Source organism: Megalobrama amblycephala, linkage group LG12 (assembly GCF_018812025.1).
Source record: "Megalobrama amblycephala isolate DHTTF-2021 linkage group LG12, ASM1881202v1, whole genome shotgun sequence".
Classification (NCBI taxonomy): Eukaryota; Metazoa; Chordata; class Actinopteri; order Cypriniformes; family Xenocyprididae; genus Megalobrama; species Megalobrama amblycephala.
Genome location: NC_063055.1, coordinates 40,367,149 through 40,384,752, shown reverse-complemented (window position 1 = coordinate 40,384,752; position 17,604 = coordinate 40,367,149). Strand labels below are relative to the sequence as shown.

Here is a 17,604-nt window from a genome sequence, read left to right as displayed (position 1 = left end):
CTGTCTTTTTCCATTTGCACGGTATAAAACATGATTATAACCCTCATTTCAGCCCTTCTTACCTATTCCAGCTTATACAGATTATGCTTCACTAGTTCATTTCTTATTTGTGTTGTTGAGTCATTTTCAGTTTCACTCTTGCTTTTACTGTTGTAGATGCTTGTTTAGTTCACTGGTCTCTGTTGTGTTCATCAGATGACAGCGTTTGGTGCTTTCCTTCATAAAGGGGCTTTCTGCAGAAATTACTTTAATTTGCTGGATCTGCTGGTGGTGGGAGTCTCTCTCGTTTCCTTCGGCATACAGTACGTACATGTCACGATTATTTCGTCCGGCACGTTTGAAGTCAGTCAGTGCGCTCGTGTTCAACATTCGCTGTGTGCGTTTTGTCTGCAGATCTTCGGCCATTTCAGTGGTGAAGATCTTAAGGATTCTGCGTGTCCTTCGACCTCTGAGAGCCATCAACAGAGCCAAAGGACTCAAAGTCAGGCACTTCTGTCTCTCTGTGACAAGCGTAATGTGAAGCTCACCAGATGTAAAACAGTGTGAGGGTTACACCATGTCTACACCAGACGCAAGTGGCGCATGATTCTGACTGATGTCGCATTTTATTTCTGACACGAAGAAGAAATGGATTTGCAAAGGTCGCCTTGTCGCGTCTGGTGTAGTCACGGTGTTAGGACTATTCTGAAACGCTGCTACAATTCCTTTAAGGCTTTAATGTAAATGCCCACTGTTTTAATTTTGGCATAGGAAACATGTGTCAGCGCCCCCTACTGTAACACATGGACGTGTTTTGAATACAGTTGTAATGCTTGAGCACAAAAAAAGCCAAAAGCATTCTGTCCAGGCATTAATTAAAAGCCACATGCAATATCTTATGGACATGCACATTGGAAACTTCATTACAACTGAACTATTGCAGCATTCTGCAGTGAAATATTTTCAAAACAACAATATTTCACTGTACATTGGTCTTCTGCGTGGCTTTCATTGCTCTCGTTTTTCTCATGTAATGAAAGCATTTCAATGCAGATCAACATTTTGTGGCCATTTATGTATTTATATGATAAGTAGACATGTAATAGCACAGTCTCTGATGATGGTTTATTCTATAATGTCTCACACAGATCCAGCGTAGTCGACTCTGCACATCTTTTATCAACAGTTTCTTTGCAGAGCTGTAATTGTTAGTTTATTTACCTGGCTTGGTTAGTTTATCATTTATAATTAGTTAACACATTTCACATTTATAGTGACCAATCACAATTTGCGTAGCGCAGCATAAATGTAAGGGGTACGTACATTTGCAGGAAGTAGAGAACAAGTCTGCAGTTTGCTTTCTATGAATACTTTTTGTAGTGACTTCCTGTAGAGACTTTTTATGATACAATAAATCCAAAATATTAAGCAAAATGCAGTGTTGGGCAAAGTTACTTTTTAAAAGTAATGCATTTCAATATTGCGTTACTCCCTAAAGAATTAACTAATTGCTTTTTATGGAAAGTAATATAAAAGTACGTTTGCATTACTTTTTCTCACCTGGACTGGGCTTACTTGTAAAAGTTCTATTTTTAACAAATGTAAAGACCTTTTACACCATAAGTGAAATGAATAAGCCTCAGGCTGAAGGAAATGCAGATTCACCCCTGTACAGTAGAGGGCGCAGCTCAAATAAACCATTCAAACAAATGCAGAGGAAAGTTCAACACTCTTACTGCAGCAATAAAAGCAACAAAATGAGAAATGAGATGTCCTTTTGCTTATTAGTATTGTTGAATTGGATCATCGAAGGTCAGCAGGAAAGATATTGGTTAATAAAGTGAGATTAAATACATAAAGTATATTTGTGTTAACATACTTAATTATTGCAAGTTTGCGTAATATTGTGAGTTTGCATTTCAATGTTTTTTTATTCATTTTAAGGAATAATGACACTGTTTTTGTGCAAGCGAGATGAGTAAATGCTCACATTAGTCCAGAACTACAGTGTTCACACATGACGCCTCTGAACTTACTCACGATTCCTCTCAACATGAGGACAGGAGAACTGTCAGTCAGTACATTGAAAACAAAGTAACTTGTGTTACTTATTTGAAAAAGTGACTCAGATATTTTACTGTAAATTTAAAAGTAATGCTTTACTAGTTACTTGAAAAAAGTAATCTGATTACATTACTTGTAATGTGTTTCCCCAACACTGGCAAAATATCATGAAAAGATGAATTCCCATAATCCCTCACTATTTTAATTGTAAAATGCATAAATAAACAAAACATTTCTCTCTCTCTCTCTCTCTCTCTCTGCTGATGTAGCATGTGGTTCAGTGTGTGTTTGTGGCCATCAGGACGATTGGAAACATCATGATCGTCACCACACTTCTTCAGTTCATGTTTGCCTGCATCGGTGTGCAGTTGTTTAAGGTGCCACAGCAAATACATTCACTTGAAAAGCAAGATTTCATGTTTAACAACTCCTTTAACAAGCAGTTTTCTGTGTCACGTGATGAAAATGTGTGTCCTCAGGGGAAGTTCTACCGCTGTAGCGACGATGCAAAGACAAGTCCAGAAGACTGCAAGTGAGTGAATGACATGTCTTACAGTGAATACACAATGTGTGTGTGTGTGTGTGTGTGTGTGAATCAGATACACCTTCTTTTTGTCTTTGCAGAGGGACGTATATCGTGTACAGTATCGGTGAGACGGCACTGCCACAAGTGCGAGAGAGGATCTGGTACAACAGCGACTTTAACTTTGATAATGTGCTGATGGCTATGATGGCTCTCTTCACTGTCTCAACGTTTGAAGGCTGGCCAGCGTAAGACCAACACACACACACACACACACACATGCACACACATTTCTTTACCCTACCTCTAAAAGACCCACACATTATTTACTTCTTTCATTAATCATTTTTACCTAATCTCCAAAGAACGTTTTGTTATATTTAATTCACAAACTAAATATACTCACACACATACAAACAAACAAAAGAATAATTCTAAAACTACTTAAATATAGTCTAAGTATATATAATGTAATATCACTGAAATAAATGGTCTCTTGAGTGTACTTAAATTTTATGACTATGTTTTTTTGTCACGAATGGCTGTAATGAAGCGTATGACGAAAGAGATAGAGAACAAAAACAGTCTTTAATAAAATAAACCAGGAGCACTTGGGAGATCGCGGAAGAACATTACATAACCACATTAACATTGTTGATACCGGACACTGAACAGGAATAACTCAAGGCATAAATACACAGGGAATTAAATCAAGGAGAACAGAAACAGGTGTGTGGAAATTAAATAACAGCCAGGGAAACTAACTAGGGAACAGAACTCAGAAAATCAGAGCAGAGACCAGAATGAAAACTAAACCAAAAAACACATTACAGTCTTAACACACATATACTTTTTTTTGTTGGGTATTAAAGTACACTTATTTTGATGTGTTGACTAACATAGTAAAGCACATGTAAAATGCTTGATTGTAAATTTAACTGTAGTGTGTTAAAATACATGTAATTTACTTTAAATGTACTAAATTGCAACTTTATTACAAATGTGTAATTACAAATAATTTTAAATACATTACATACAAGTATCAATAGAAATGTCATTAAAGTATATTTAGTTTATCATAAATGCCTGTCAGTGCATTCGACAGTACACTCTAACCATATTTAAATGACAATAGAAGTAATTATGAAATTACACGTAAAGATGTAATAGAATACCGTTATTTTAAATTGTAATAATATTTCACAGTATTGCTGTTTTTTCTGTATGTTTGATATACACCATGATGAGCTTGAGACATGATCACAGAGGGTTTTTTCACAGCCTACCTGACTGAAAGAGCTCATTATTTATGCAGGTCATTACAGCACTTTATGCGATTCTTTTGTCTTCTCAGGTGTGAAACACCTCATTATTCATGATGATTCACGCCTTCACGCATACTGTGTTTCTTGACAAAAAGTGTCTTACAAAAACTAAATCAATATATTGTTTTATGTGAATGGGTAGGCAGGATAATCTTTACATCATTTTGAAGCAAAAACTCTAGTCTACAACCTCCAGTACCCAGAAGTCTTGTGAACACATATATAATATTATTTTTTTGGCCTTATTTCAGTGACTTAAGTTTTTTGTTTTTTCAATAACCACGCATAAACGTTATTCCTTCAAAAACACAAACATGTACATACATGTTCCTCACATATTATGGTAGCCTAGTTTGTGCTGAATACAGTGTAATGACACTTTTTCCATTAATATGTTTATGAACAACTGAAAAAAGCACAAATGTCAGGGCATGTCAAAACTTCTCCAGGCCCCAAATCAGCCTCAGACTCCAGAGGGTTAAGTCCTACTTAAGTGGGTCAAAAAAGCACTCTTATTGCATTCAATTTAAATTTAAACAATAATACATTTTAATGTAATTGCAGTTGTGTCTGAAAACATTACATTCAGTTTGTACTCAAGTATATGCTTTAAAATATTTCCATGGTAAGTATTTACATTTTAAAAGTATGCTAAAGTGCACTTCTTTTTCACAGTGTGACTATAAAACAGTTCAGTATGATTATAGCAGCTGCTGTATTTTAATGAGAACAAGGTACAAGTCCTCATTTGAATACTGTGTGATGGTAAATGGCTGCTAGAACTGTACTGTAACTATTTTAATATCACATCATGAATCAGTCGTTCTCAACTGGAGGGTAAATGCAAGTAATAAAATGCAACAGACTATGTAATTGTATAGTATATAATTAGGAATGGCAAAATAGACTGAACTACCTTTAAAGGGAGGAGAAAACAATTCCCACGTTTTGTTGCTGACGCCAAAGGCCGTAGATTCAAACACATAAAGTATTTTAGTGCAAATTCATCTGTCAGTTGGCAGAAGTGTGTCAAATTAGACAGATGTCAACGTGAACAGGTTTATCCTCAAAAACCATCAACAAAACTGCACAAAGTAGTGTTGTGTCAAAGAAATTACAGCCCGGATCATACTGAATAATGAAATGAGCATGAAACCATTGAAACTCAAGAGTCAGTTTTCTTATTCTAGGCCCACGCTGATGTGTTTATGGTAAAATTAATGCTTTCAATGTTTGATTTTAAGGACTTTTTAGACTGTCTGGGTTCTGAAGCAAAACCAGTTGAGAAGCACTGCAATAAACTATAGCGTGTGATGCCAAAACATGGCGATTTTGAAGAGCACTGGTCCATTGCGTGTATTTTGTCTCCTGCAGCCTGCTGTACAAGGCCATCGACTCAAGCAAGGAAAACATGGGCCCCATTTACAACTACCGCGTGGAGATCTCCATCTTCTTCATCATCTACATCATCATCATCGCCTTCTTCATGATGAACATTTTTGTGGGTTTTGTCATCGTCACGTTTCAGGAGCAGGGCGAGAAAGAATACAAGAACTGTGAGCTGGACAAGAACCAGGTCTGAAAGTCCACACAGATATTACTGTGATCCAGTGTCAGGGTTGCCAAGTCAGTGGTTTTCCCGCAGAACTGGGCTGCTTTTAAACTGTTGGCGTCTTTATGAAAACAGACTGTGTGAATGAGTACTACTATATAGTGATTTTCAAGTTGAATTATGTGTAACGCATACAGTGACTGTAAAATATGGGAGTGGCATATTATATTTGGAATTGGGTCATTGGGCTAGTTTTTTTACGCAGACCTGGCAACCCTCTCCAGTGTGGCTATGAATGAAAGATGAGGTTGTGAATCTTGTTGTGTGTGTCTTGACAGCGTCAGTGTGTGGAGTACGCTCTGAAAGCCCGTCCGCTGAGGAGATACATCCCCAAAAACCCCTACCAGTATAAGTTCTGGTATGTGGTGAACTCCACCGGCTTTGAGTACGTCATGTTTGTGCTCATCGTCCTCAACACACTGTGTCTGGCGGTTCAGGTGAGAGAACGCCTCTAAACATCAGCACACACCGAACAGATGGCATCACCACATCACTGTGTTTCACAATCACTGAGACACATTTTTCAATACTTGGGTCAATTTTTCAGATATTCAGATATGATAATGAGTGTTTGACCAATCACAACAGACTGGCCCAATCTGACCAATCAGAGCAGAGCGGCTCTCAGAAAGGCGGGGTTTAGAGAGACTGAATCCTTGATCGAACCGTTTCAGACACTGAGAGAAAAGAGCTGATGCTGCAGTGGATATTATGAGGAAATTAAAATTAAATGTAGGAAACCTCCTAAACAAAATTAGGAATTTTTAGCAACACTTTAACAACATTTTAGATGCTGCGATGCGATTGGTCCGCTGGTTAGTCCAGTTATCCACCAACATTCTTTACTGAGGCAAAGTCACGCAAGTTTTTTGTTGTGCATCGAGGGATTTTTTTAATGTGCTTCCATCGTAGTTTATGCTCATGTATTCTTATCAGATTAAAAAAAAATATCCACAGTAATTGAGCACGTACATATATCACAAATTCACATAAAATCAGGTGCGTGGAAGCATAGCTACTAATAGTAGAGAAAGGTTGGTTTTTGCCAGTTAAGGAATGATTGTTTAAAGGGTTAATTCACCCAAAAATATAATGTCATTAATTACTCCCCCTCATGTCGTTCCACACCTGTAAGACCTTCGTTCATCTTCGGAAGACAAATTAAGATATTTTTGATGAAATCCGATGGCTCAGTAAAGCCTGCATCGCCAGCAATAACACTCCCTTTTTCAATGCCCAGAAAGCTAATAGAGACATATTTAAATCAGTTCATGTGACTGCTTTATGAAGATATACGAATCTTTTGTTTCGATTCAGTGGTTCAGAGCGCCAAAATCACATGATTTCAGTAAACGAGGCTTCGTTACGTCATAAGTGTGTTGAAACTTCAATAGTTCATGTGACTCTGGCAGTTTGATACACGCTCTGAACCACTGAATCGAAACAAAAGATTCATAAAGATTCAAAGCTTCATGGAGCAGTGTTTTGAAATCACCCATCACTAGATATTGTTGAATAAAGTCACTATTTTGTTATTTTTGATGCACAAAAAGTATTTTTGTCACTTTATAATATTAAAGTTGCACCACTGCATTCACATGAACTGATTTAAATATGTTTTTAGTAGCTTTCTGGGCATTGAAAAAGGGAGTGTTATTTCATCAAAAATATCTTAATTTGTGTTCTGAAGATGAACGAAGGGTGTGGAACGGCATGAGGGTAAATAAATGACATTATTTTTATTTTTGGGAGAATTAACCCTTTAATGTGTGTTTTGAATTCTGGTGATATGATCCCTATGAATGACTTCTGAACTTTCCGTGTATTACACACAGCATCACGGCCAGTCACGTCTTTTCAATTATGCGATGGACATTTTGAACATGGTGTTCACGGGGGTCTTCGCAGTTGAAATGATTCTCAAACTGATTGCCTTCAAACCGAAGGTACGTCTTTCTGTAGTCTCAGTGTAATGCCTGTGCCCCTGTCCCGTGAAGTTTAACCCTTCTGCTCTCCTGTCCTCCCCGCTGATGTCTGTCTGATAGGGTTATTGTGTGGATCCCTGGAATGGGTTTGATGCTCTGGTGGTGATTGGCAGCGTAGTAGACATCGTTCTGAGTCAGGTAGATGCCCGCTTTCCTCTGGCCTGTCTGACCCTCACTCTGTTCCTCACCTCTGCTAGTGTGTTTGGTCGGTCACTCGTCCTTCAGTGTGCTGTGTTTATAGATGTGTCTGACAGAGGGGAACGTGCTTTAAGAAGTCTTATTTATGGTTACAGAATTTAAGCCATAGCAAAATGATACGTGTCAGATCAGAATATTATTATGAGATATGCTAATAAATATTATGGGTATCTTACAATAGCTTTCAATAAAATATCATATTTGTCCCTAGAATCATCCTATCATTGAAGCCTGTTATAGGAGCTTTAATACTTTTTGCATTGTGGCATTATTTTCATGACAACTTAACACGTTTAAACCCCCAAATTCTCTGTAATGCAGAAAAACGTCATTATAAGAAAAAACTACAAATTCTTAAAATTATATCAAACATATATTATATTTTCATGTACTTAGTTTACAGTATTTATAGAGCGCTAAAAGGATTACGTGTTTTTGTAGGCCAAAAAAAGGCCGAAAGTTTGCATTGATGTTTTGTGATGAGATTTAATATGATTTATTCTGTTAATTTATTCTGGTAATGGCTTATGATAGAAGCCAGTATGAATCATTGTCAATAAAATCATGTATGCACAGTTTAATTTAGTTTAGATTTTTTTTCATAGCAACTAACATTCACAAAGCACAAACTGTGGTCATGAATGTGGTAATTTACATAAGCTTTATTAGTGATTTATACTTGTTCTGATGTGAGTTCTGCTCGTTTCTTAAATGAGAATAACGAGAACCACAAAAAAGTCCAAAAAGTGAAACATCGGACGCATTGCAGTATGTCTTATGAATGTCACAATGCTAAAGATTTTCATTTTCTCAATGCAAAGTATAGTTTTCTTTTAATTTTATGGTGAAATGTGACATGAACGTTATTATGAGAATCAAATAAACTTTGAATAAATAAATACCCAGAATGCCTAGCTGTTGTTGTTGTAGGAGTAGGATGTGTCTCAATCCGCTCCCTAGTTTCTGTCCACTAGTTAGGGATTCGATGATCTCTGAATATCTGAGATGGTCCCCACTGCAGAACGTGAGATCCATCTAGATCCAACTCCTCCCACTTTACATATCCCTAAACCTACCCATTTCCACCCCCTGGATCTAGATCCAACTCTTCCCACTTTACATATTCCTTAGACCCGTCTCCGCCCACTGGATCTCGTGTGTTTTGCAGTGAGGGGCTACTGGAAAATCTCCCAATGAATGCAATAACCAGCAAGCAATGGTTTCTCAATACAATCACATGGAAGAAAATGTAATCATGTCTAGTTTAGAAATGGAGGACGAAGACATGGTGGCATTTTATGACTTTTAATAGTTTCGAAACAATAAAGATGCGTTATGAATGAAAGATCATCAGTGTCCCAATGTTGAGTGGCTCACGACCCTTGCTAGTGGCTGAATTTGTGTTCACTTTTCTCTGATTGCCATTATTGGCAGGTAGGGAGCAGAATGAGACACAGAAACAGTGTGTTGCTCTTTCTGTGTGCGGCTGCAACATCATAACTGTGATTTTTCTTCTGTCTTTTTCTTCCCTCTTTCTGTTCCTTTGTCAATTCATCTCTCTGTTTGGCTGGGTGTCCGCAGCACTATTTTGCCGATGCATGGAACACGTTTGATGCCTTAATTGTTGTTGGTAGCATCGTTGACATTGCAATCACAGAGATCAATGTAAGTAAACACGTGATCCAGGCCCAGCGCTGTGTTCTCTCTTCTCTGTCTGTTTCTGTTCAGATATTAAAGGTGAAGTATATGTGGGTGATACAGAGGAAAGGTTCCATTTGTTTCCCCATCTTACTAGTGATTTAACAAACAGGAGGGATGTAGTCACATTATTTGAACTGTTTATTGTGCAAAAGATGTTTAAATTGGCTGTACAAGTCATTTCAACTCATTTTAGTTAAATCTTGTATACTGTAATTTTAAAAAAGTTGTAATTGGACAAATTATTTTGATGGGATAAAGTAATGCCAAAACTTATGTTGCCATGACTTATTGATCATATCATTTTTTACAGTGTACTTTTTGTGTGTTTAATTTGTAAGTATTTCCACTGAGGACATGAGTTCTGTCATGAAACTCTAGATGGCACAGGCTGATAGGTCCTCAACTCAATCTGCTTACAATCACATCATGCTCTATAAGACACAGTTGATGTATCAGTAGCAAATGAGCTGCATGCTCAACCTTAAAATACTTGGTCAGCATTAGCATTTGCAGCACGCTTCAGAAACCCTCCATCTTCCCCAGCTACACCTGTATAGATCTGATACGGGTAATTCATGTATATTGTGCAGCAGCAGCATGTCTTACTTGCTCACAGCAGCGTGTCATGTATGTATTGGCAGTAGCATGTCCCGTACTTGCTCTGCAACAGCAATAACCAGCAGCAGCAGCAGAAATAACAGCAGCAACAGTAACATCAGCCGCAATAACCAACAGCAGCAACAGCAGCAGCAACAATAACCAACAGCAGCATCAGCAATAACAGCAGCAGCAATAACAGCAGCAACAATAACAACAGCCGCAATAGCCAACAGCAGCAGCAGCAAAAACCAACAGCCAGAGCAGCAATAATAATTAACAACAACAGTAGCTATAACAGCAGCAGCACTAAGCAATAGCCACCGCAGCAATGACAGCAGAAGCAATAACCAACAGCAGCAGCAGGAACAATAACAGCAGCAGCAATAGTAACAGCAACAATAACCAACAGCAGCATCAGCAATAACAGCAGCAGCAATAACAGCAGCAACAATAACAACAGCCGCAATAGCCAACAGCAGCAGCAGCAAAAACCAACAGCCAGAGCAGCAATAATAACTAACAGCAACAGTAGCTATAACAGCAGCAGCACTAAGCAATAGCCACCGCAGCAATGACAGCAGAAGCAATAACCAACAGCTGCAGCAGAAATAACAGCAGCAGCAACAGCAGCAATAACTAACAGCAGCAGCAGTAATAACAATTCAAAATAACCAACAGCAGCAGCAATAACAGCATAAGCAGCAGCAATAACAACAGCAGCAGCAACAATAACAGCAGCAGCAATAGTAACAGCAACAATAACCAACAGCAGCAGCAGCAGCAATAACAGCAGCAACAATAACAACAGCAGCAATAACCAACAGCAGCAGCAGCAAAAACCAACAGCCAGAGCAGCAATAACAACTAACAGCAACAGTAGCTATAACAGCAGCAGCACTAAGCAATAGCCACCGCAGCAATAACAGCAGCAGCAATAACCAACAGCTGCAGCAGAAATAACAGCAGCAGCAACTAACAGCAGCAGCAGCAGCAGCAATAACAATTCAAAATAACCAACAGCAGCAGCAATAACAACAGCAGCAGCAATAACAACAGCAGCAGCAATAACAGCAACAACAACAGCAGCAGCAGTAATAACCAATAACAGCAGCAGCAGCAGTAATAACAGCAGCAACAGTAACACCAGCCGCAATAACCAACAGCAGCAATAACCAACAGCAGCAGCAGCAAAAATAACTAACAGCAGCAGCAATAGTAACAGCATCAATAACCAACAGCAGCAGCAATAACAACAGCTGCAATAACCAACAGCAGCAGCAAAAACCAACAGCCAGAGCAGCAATAATAACTAACAGCAACAGTAGCTATAACAACAACAACAACAGCAGCAGCAGCAATAGTAACAGCAACAATAACCAACAGCAGCAGCAACAACAACAGCAGCAGCATCAATAACCAACAGCAGCAGCAATAACAACAGCTGCAATAACCAACAGCAGCAGCAAAAACCAACAGCCAGAGCAGCAATAACAGCAGGAACAATAACAACAGCCGCAATAACCAACAGCAGCAGCAGCAGGAACAATAACAGCAGCAGCAGTAGCAGCAATAACAGCAGGAACAATAACAACAGCCGCAATAACCAACAGCAGCAGCAGCAAAAACCAACAGCCAGAGCAGCAATAATCACTAATAGCAACAGTAGCTATAACAACAACAACAACAGCAGCAGCAGCAATAGTAACAGCAACAATAACCAACAGCAGCAGCAACAACAACAGCAGCAGCATCAATAACCAACAGCAGCAGCAATAACAACAGCATCAATAACCAACAGCAGCAGCAATAACAACAGCTGCAATAACCAACAGCAGCAGCAAAAACCAACAGCCAGAGCAGCAATAACAGCAGGAACAATAACAACAGCCGCAATAACCAACAGCAGCAGCAGCAGGAACAATAACAGCAGCAGCAGTAGTAGCAATAACAGCAGGAACAATAACAACAGCCGCAATAACCAACAGCAGCAGCAGCAAAAACCAACAGCCAGAGCAGCAATAATCACTAATAGCAACAGTAGCTATAACAGCAGCAGCAACAGCAACAGCAATAACCAACAGCAGCAATAGTAGCAGCAACAATAACCAACAGCAGCAGCAGCAAAAACCAACAGCAAAAACCAACAGCCAGAGCAGCAATAATAACTAACAGCAACAGTAGCTATAACAGCAGCAGCACTAAGCAATAGCCACCGCAGCAATAACAGCAGCAGCAACAGCAGCAATAACCAATAACAGCAGCAGCAGCAGCAGCGACAACAGCAGCAGTAATAACCACAGCAGCAGTAATAACAGCATCAGCAGCAGCAATAACAGCAGCAGTAATAACCACAGCAGCAGTAATAACAGCATCAGCAGCAGCAATAACAGCAAGAACAACAGCAGTAATAACCAATAACAGCAGCAGTAGCACTAAGAACAGCAGCAGTGTAGCAGATCTATTCCACCAAGACCAAACATATCAACATTGTCATATCCATTACCAATGCCAAACACTCTGAGAGTTGTCATGACAGATCTGTACTTCATGAGAAAGCTCAAAAATTCAGGCATGAGTTTGCTGTGTTCAGAGGCACCTATCTGAATGTGAGATTAATACAAGCCCTTTGATTTGTTGAAGCACACAGGAGCTGCTGTTTTTGCAGTATAGTCAGGGGTAAGATGCCCTGCGTGTTGTCTTGACAAGAAGATCTTTGTCATGTGTATGGGGCCTTGAAGCATTTGCTGTTTGAGAATGTGAAGCCTGCAGTGCATGAACAAACTCAGCATGAAACTCACCAGTGAATGACACAGAGCACTCAAAATCATAGTCCTGTTCACACTCAATGCACACACTGTGCGATGTGTGACAGAGACACATTGAAGTAAAGAGTGGAAGCACATTATAACTCATTAACATGAGGTGTTTTTCTCAGAACACGGAGGACAGCGCAAGGATTTCCATCACCTTCTTCCGTCTGTTTCGGGTCATGCGCTTAGTGAAGTTGTTGAGCAGAGGAGAGGGCATTCGCACGCTCCTGTGGACCTTCATCAAGTCATTTCAGGTACACTGCACTGCAAAAAAAAAATTTGTTTTCCAGCACAAATATCTAATCATTCTTAAATCACATTTACGTGAGATGCAAAATGACTTAAAATATTAAAGGCCAGATTTAGAGGTCGACCGATGGTGGATTTTACCAATAACTATAACTAGGTTGGACCACTCTATATATATATATATATATATTATTGTAACTTAAGACCAACATCTGAGACTGAGACAACTGAGAAAATGTAGCTTTGATTGCAGATTAATAAAAACACATGAATTAAACTGTAGTATTGTAATTGAGCGATGTTCAATCATGATGTCATTTCCTCCTCTGTCTCTCAGGCTCTTCCGTACGTGGCTCTGCTCATTGCCATGCTGTTCTTCATCTATGCTGTCATTGGAATGCAGGTAAATCATCTGCTGGTGTGATGCAGTAACACTCTTGTGAATTACGATACCGAGATCGTTTTACTCTTTCAGGTGTTCGGGAAGGTCGCGATGGTGGATGGAACCAGCATTAATCGTAACAATAATTTCCAGACCTTTCCACAAGCTGTGCTCCTGCTGTTCAGGTGTGTTCATGGGAATATTTGTGTGTGTGTGTGTGTGTGTGTGTGTGCACATACATGTTTCACTTCCATGAAAAATAAACTTAATTCAAAGGGAAAATTAGATTATTTTTCCCGACCCCGCTGGCAGATTTTTTCCCCTTTCTTTTAACCATAAATGAATTTTTTCAGAAAATATCTTAATATCTTCAGTCATTTTGCTTTTCCAGCAAATGCATCTTGATTTAAGAATGTTTAGATATTTGTGCTGGAAAACAAGACACAAACACTGAGGAAGAACATGATTTTTGAGGTGTGAATAGCATTAAGATTTAACTTTTAATCAGAAATCAAGTATATTCTTTGCACCGATGCTGAGTTTTTAATTTTGTCAGGCTATGCATCCCATTCATCAGAATATCAAATCTACAAAATGTCATATAATTTCAACTTAATAATGTATGAAATGCACATACTGCATATATTACGAATTGTAATTTACAAATTTTGCAACATTGACACAGTTATAGAACTGAACTGAATTGATCTGAATAATAACTCTGTCTGAATTTGAATTAGTCTCATATTTGATGGTTTGCATCATTGATTCTGTTCTTTTCCTGTTTATCACTGTGAAGCTGCTTTTAAACTATCTGTGTTGTATAAAGCGCTATAGAAATACTTAACTATTACAAAATAAAAAGTCTTTATTCGTTATTGTTTTACAGTAAATATTCAGATGATTCCAGCTGTACAGTATGAGCAGTTTAGCATGTCTGTTAGTATTGGGTCTCTTTTGATGCAGAATTGAGTGCTGTATATTGTTGCAGGAACCATAGAGAGCTCATTCACAGTGAGATTTAAAGGGATATTTCAACAAAAAATGACAGTTCTGTCATCATGTACTCACCTTCACGTCGTTCCAAACTTTTGGAGACATTTTGTTTATCTTTGGAACACGAATAACGATATTTTTGATGAATTCTGAGAGATTTCTGTCCCTCCATTGAAAGTTTATTCACCTAAAATGTTCATAAAGAGATCGTAAAATAAATCCTCATGAATGAAGCGGACTTCTGAAGAGACACGATCGCTTCATATGATGAACAGATTTAATTTAGGCTTTTATTCACTTATAAACATTTGGATGAACAGACTTTCAGTGGAGGGACAAAAATCAAAGATGAAGGACAGTCTTAAGGGTTTGGAATGACATAAAGGGTGAGTAAATGATGGCAGAATTTTCATTTTTGTGTGAACTATCCCTCTAAAATCAAAATGAATTTGCCATCAGTTGTAGTAATTCACATGGTGTAAGTACAGGACAGTGTGTCATGGTCTTTTCTCTGGCCGTGGGTCAGATGTGCGACGGGCGAGGCGTGGCAGCAGATCATGTTGGCGTGTCTGCCCGGCAAACAGTGCGACTCTGAGTCCGACTATAACCCTGGAGAGGAGAAAACCTGCGGCAGCTCCTTCGCCATCCTCTACTTCATCAGCTTCTACATGCTCTGTGCTTTTCTGGTACCTCAAAATATTTGAGCTTTTAACGTGTTTAAAAACGTGTTATAATAATTACTGTTTTTAAAGAGGACCTATGGTGCTTTTCTGTTCATCTCTCTTTAGTGTGTAATGTTGCTGTTTGAGCTTGAAAAACTGGGAGTTCTTCTCTATATCAGTGTCAGTGTTTCTGAACTCCATCTTGAGTTTCTTCACAATATTCCTCATTTAAATAATTCATGCACAGAATAAAGGGGCGGGGCCTGCTTGAGTTAGTTAGTAGTGTGTTGAAACTGGCGGTTATGGTAAGGGGCGGGGCATTTCCCAAACACCAATCACAACACACTGCTCCAGCTGACCAATCAGAGCACATTCAGCTCAGTTACAGTGTGGTGTCCCTCAAGGGTCAATCTTAGGACCCTTGTTATTTTCACTGAACATGCTTTGCTTGAGCTTTATTTTTCAGAAATACTGCATATCTTATCATTGTTATGCTAATGATTTTTATTTCCCAGCGAGTGTAGACAAGAAGTGTTCATCTGAGAACGCCCTGAACTGATTTGAACATATTAAACATTGGCTGGCAAACAATTTCTTAATTAAATGAGAGCAAAAGCGAAGTTTTGATTTTAGGTTAGTCTGTGTCCTGTTTACCTGGCTTGATTGCCCAGTTAGGTCCTTTGTCATTTAATGCACATAGATCATGTGACTCATCAGTGCTGTTGTCAAGGGTAGCTTTTACCACCTGATTATTGAATAGTTGATTAATACATGATGTTGTATTTAAATGTTTTATATTTAATTTTAAAATTAAGTTTGCTTGATCTGTTTAGCAGTTTGGGTCAACTTGTGTTTTTTAAATGTGCTTTATAAATAAAGCTTGACTTGACTTGAAGGAGGGGATTCATAGAGACAGGAACTGAACAGAGCCGCAACAATGTCAAATATGGGAAAACAATTGTGTTTTTTGAACACTTCACTTCTATAGAGCCCAAAAACACAATCAAGAGTTTGTGAAAGGGCACAATAGGTCCTCTTTAAGCACATTTAGTTTGTAATAATCATGCATCTACTTGTGTTGTTATTGTCCTTTTCTCTTTAACTTCTCTCTGAACTTTTATTTGATTTAGTTGTTATTTGATGCAAATGTTGCTCCCCCTCCCCCCAGATCATTAATTTGTTTGTCGCTGTCATCATGGACAACTTTGACTACCTGACGCGTGATTGGTCGATTCTTGGACCGCATCATTTAGATGAATTCAAGAGGATCTGGTCGGAATATGATCCAGAGGCCAAGTATATATGCAAAAGATGTTGTACTTCTAGTTCACACTGTGTTTTGTTTGACACTGAATACTGTGTGTGTGTGTGTGTGTGTGTGTGTGTGTGTGTGTGTGTGTGTGTGTGTGTGTGTGTGTGTTTATCAGGGGCCGTATCAAACACTTAGATGTGGTGACGCTGCTGCGCAGGATTCAGCCACCGCTGGGCTTTGGCAAGCTGTGTCCTCATAGAGTGGCATGCAAGGTATAAAACGCTATCAAAAATAATAAAAATAATAATAAATAATAAAAATCTATCAAAGTTAGATTTGAACACATTTACAATCCAGAACAACCCCCACACAAATGCAAAATAAATGGTGAAAATATAACAGCATTTTTTTATTCTGAATTAAAATCAGAATTTTCAAATAAATATTCTTTTAATAATGCTCTTTAAATAATAAATAAATCCTCTTTAAATAATACTTTTGAAAAAAAAAAATTTCCCCTGCTGTCCACCTTGCTAACTTCAAACTTTATTGCAATATCTGACACTTCAGTACATATAGAAAAACCTAAAAAATGTCAAAATTAAAATTAAAAATGCTAAAACTTTAAAATACTGAAAAAAACTGTCTTTAGGACCCATGAGAACAATTCATTTGCTCCATATAGAGCTATGAGGCCATCTAGTGGCAAGAGTCATGAGATCCATGTTATATTATTTTTTTCCACAAGAGGTCGGCAGAGACACAATGTGAGAGATTTTGAGCTGAATTAAAAGGGTTAACCATGAAATGGTGAGTTATTTTGAATTCAAGTTGAAAGAATGTGAAGAATGTGCTTAAATTATTATTTATTGATAAAATCTAGTAATTTAATGATAAATAAAATTAAAAAAATAAAAGTATAATGTTAGGGCTTCGGATCATTTTGACCCACGAGGAGAGGATGTTAATTAAGTAGATTATTTGTACTTTTTTTATTTTAAAGTGAATGCAATCACTGATGAAACTATTATAAAATAAATAAATGCAAAAACAATATTACAGCACAATGATATTATGATAGACAATTATATAATTGTTCAATTGTAAAAAATAAAATAAAATAATGATTTAAAACATTTACAGTGTCACAGACTGTACTGATTCAGTGGCTATTGTGTCTAACACCATTCAGCAAGATTATTATCATCAGAATATTTTCAGCAGAATTATGAGTATTTTCTCTTGCTTTGTGTCTTCATGGAACAT

At 38.0% G+C, this 17,604-nt stretch overlaps 1 protein-coding gene across 10 annotated transcripts in view; it reads left to right on the top strand.

Annotated features, from left to right (window-relative positions):
- cacna1db (calcium channel, voltage-dependent, L type, alpha 1D subunit, b) overlaps window positions 1-17,604 on the top strand; it is a 62,720-nt gene that overhangs the window by 36,656 nt on the left and 8,460 nt on the right. For 6 of the 10 annotated variants that reach the window (XM_048211181.1, XM_048211183.1, XM_048211182.1 and 3 more), the window contains 16 exons: window positions 196-302; window positions 394-481; window positions 2,313-2,420; window positions 2,523-2,575; window positions 2,668-2,814; window positions 5,266-5,467; window positions 5,782-5,940; window positions 7,339-7,449; window positions 7,549-7,626; window positions 9,268-9,351; window positions 12,923-13,051; window positions 13,384-13,449; window positions 13,522-13,613; window positions 14,951-15,110; window positions 16,255-16,382; window positions 16,514-16,610. In XM_048211181.1, coding sequence (XP_048067138.1) covers window positions 196-302; window positions 394-481; window positions 2,313-2,420; window positions 2,523-2,575; window positions 2,668-2,814; window positions 5,266-5,467; window positions 5,782-5,940; window positions 7,339-7,449; window positions 7,549-7,626; window positions 9,268-9,351; window positions 12,923-13,051; window positions 13,384-13,449; window positions 13,522-13,613; window positions 14,951-15,110; window positions 16,255-16,382; window positions 16,514-16,610 — 1,809 coding nt within the window. The remainder of the gene's footprint in view (window positions 1-195; window positions 303-393; window positions 482-2,312; window positions 2,421-2,522; window positions 2,576-2,667; window positions 2,815-5,265; window positions 5,468-5,781; window positions 5,941-7,338; window positions 7,450-7,548; window positions 7,627-9,267; window positions 9,352-12,922; window positions 13,052-13,383; window positions 13,450-13,521; window positions 13,614-14,950; window positions 15,111-16,254; window positions 16,383-16,513; window positions 16,611-17,604) is intronic. The other 4 variants (XM_048211189.1, XM_048211184.1, XM_048211187.1 and 1 more) reach the window with 3 other exon arrangements.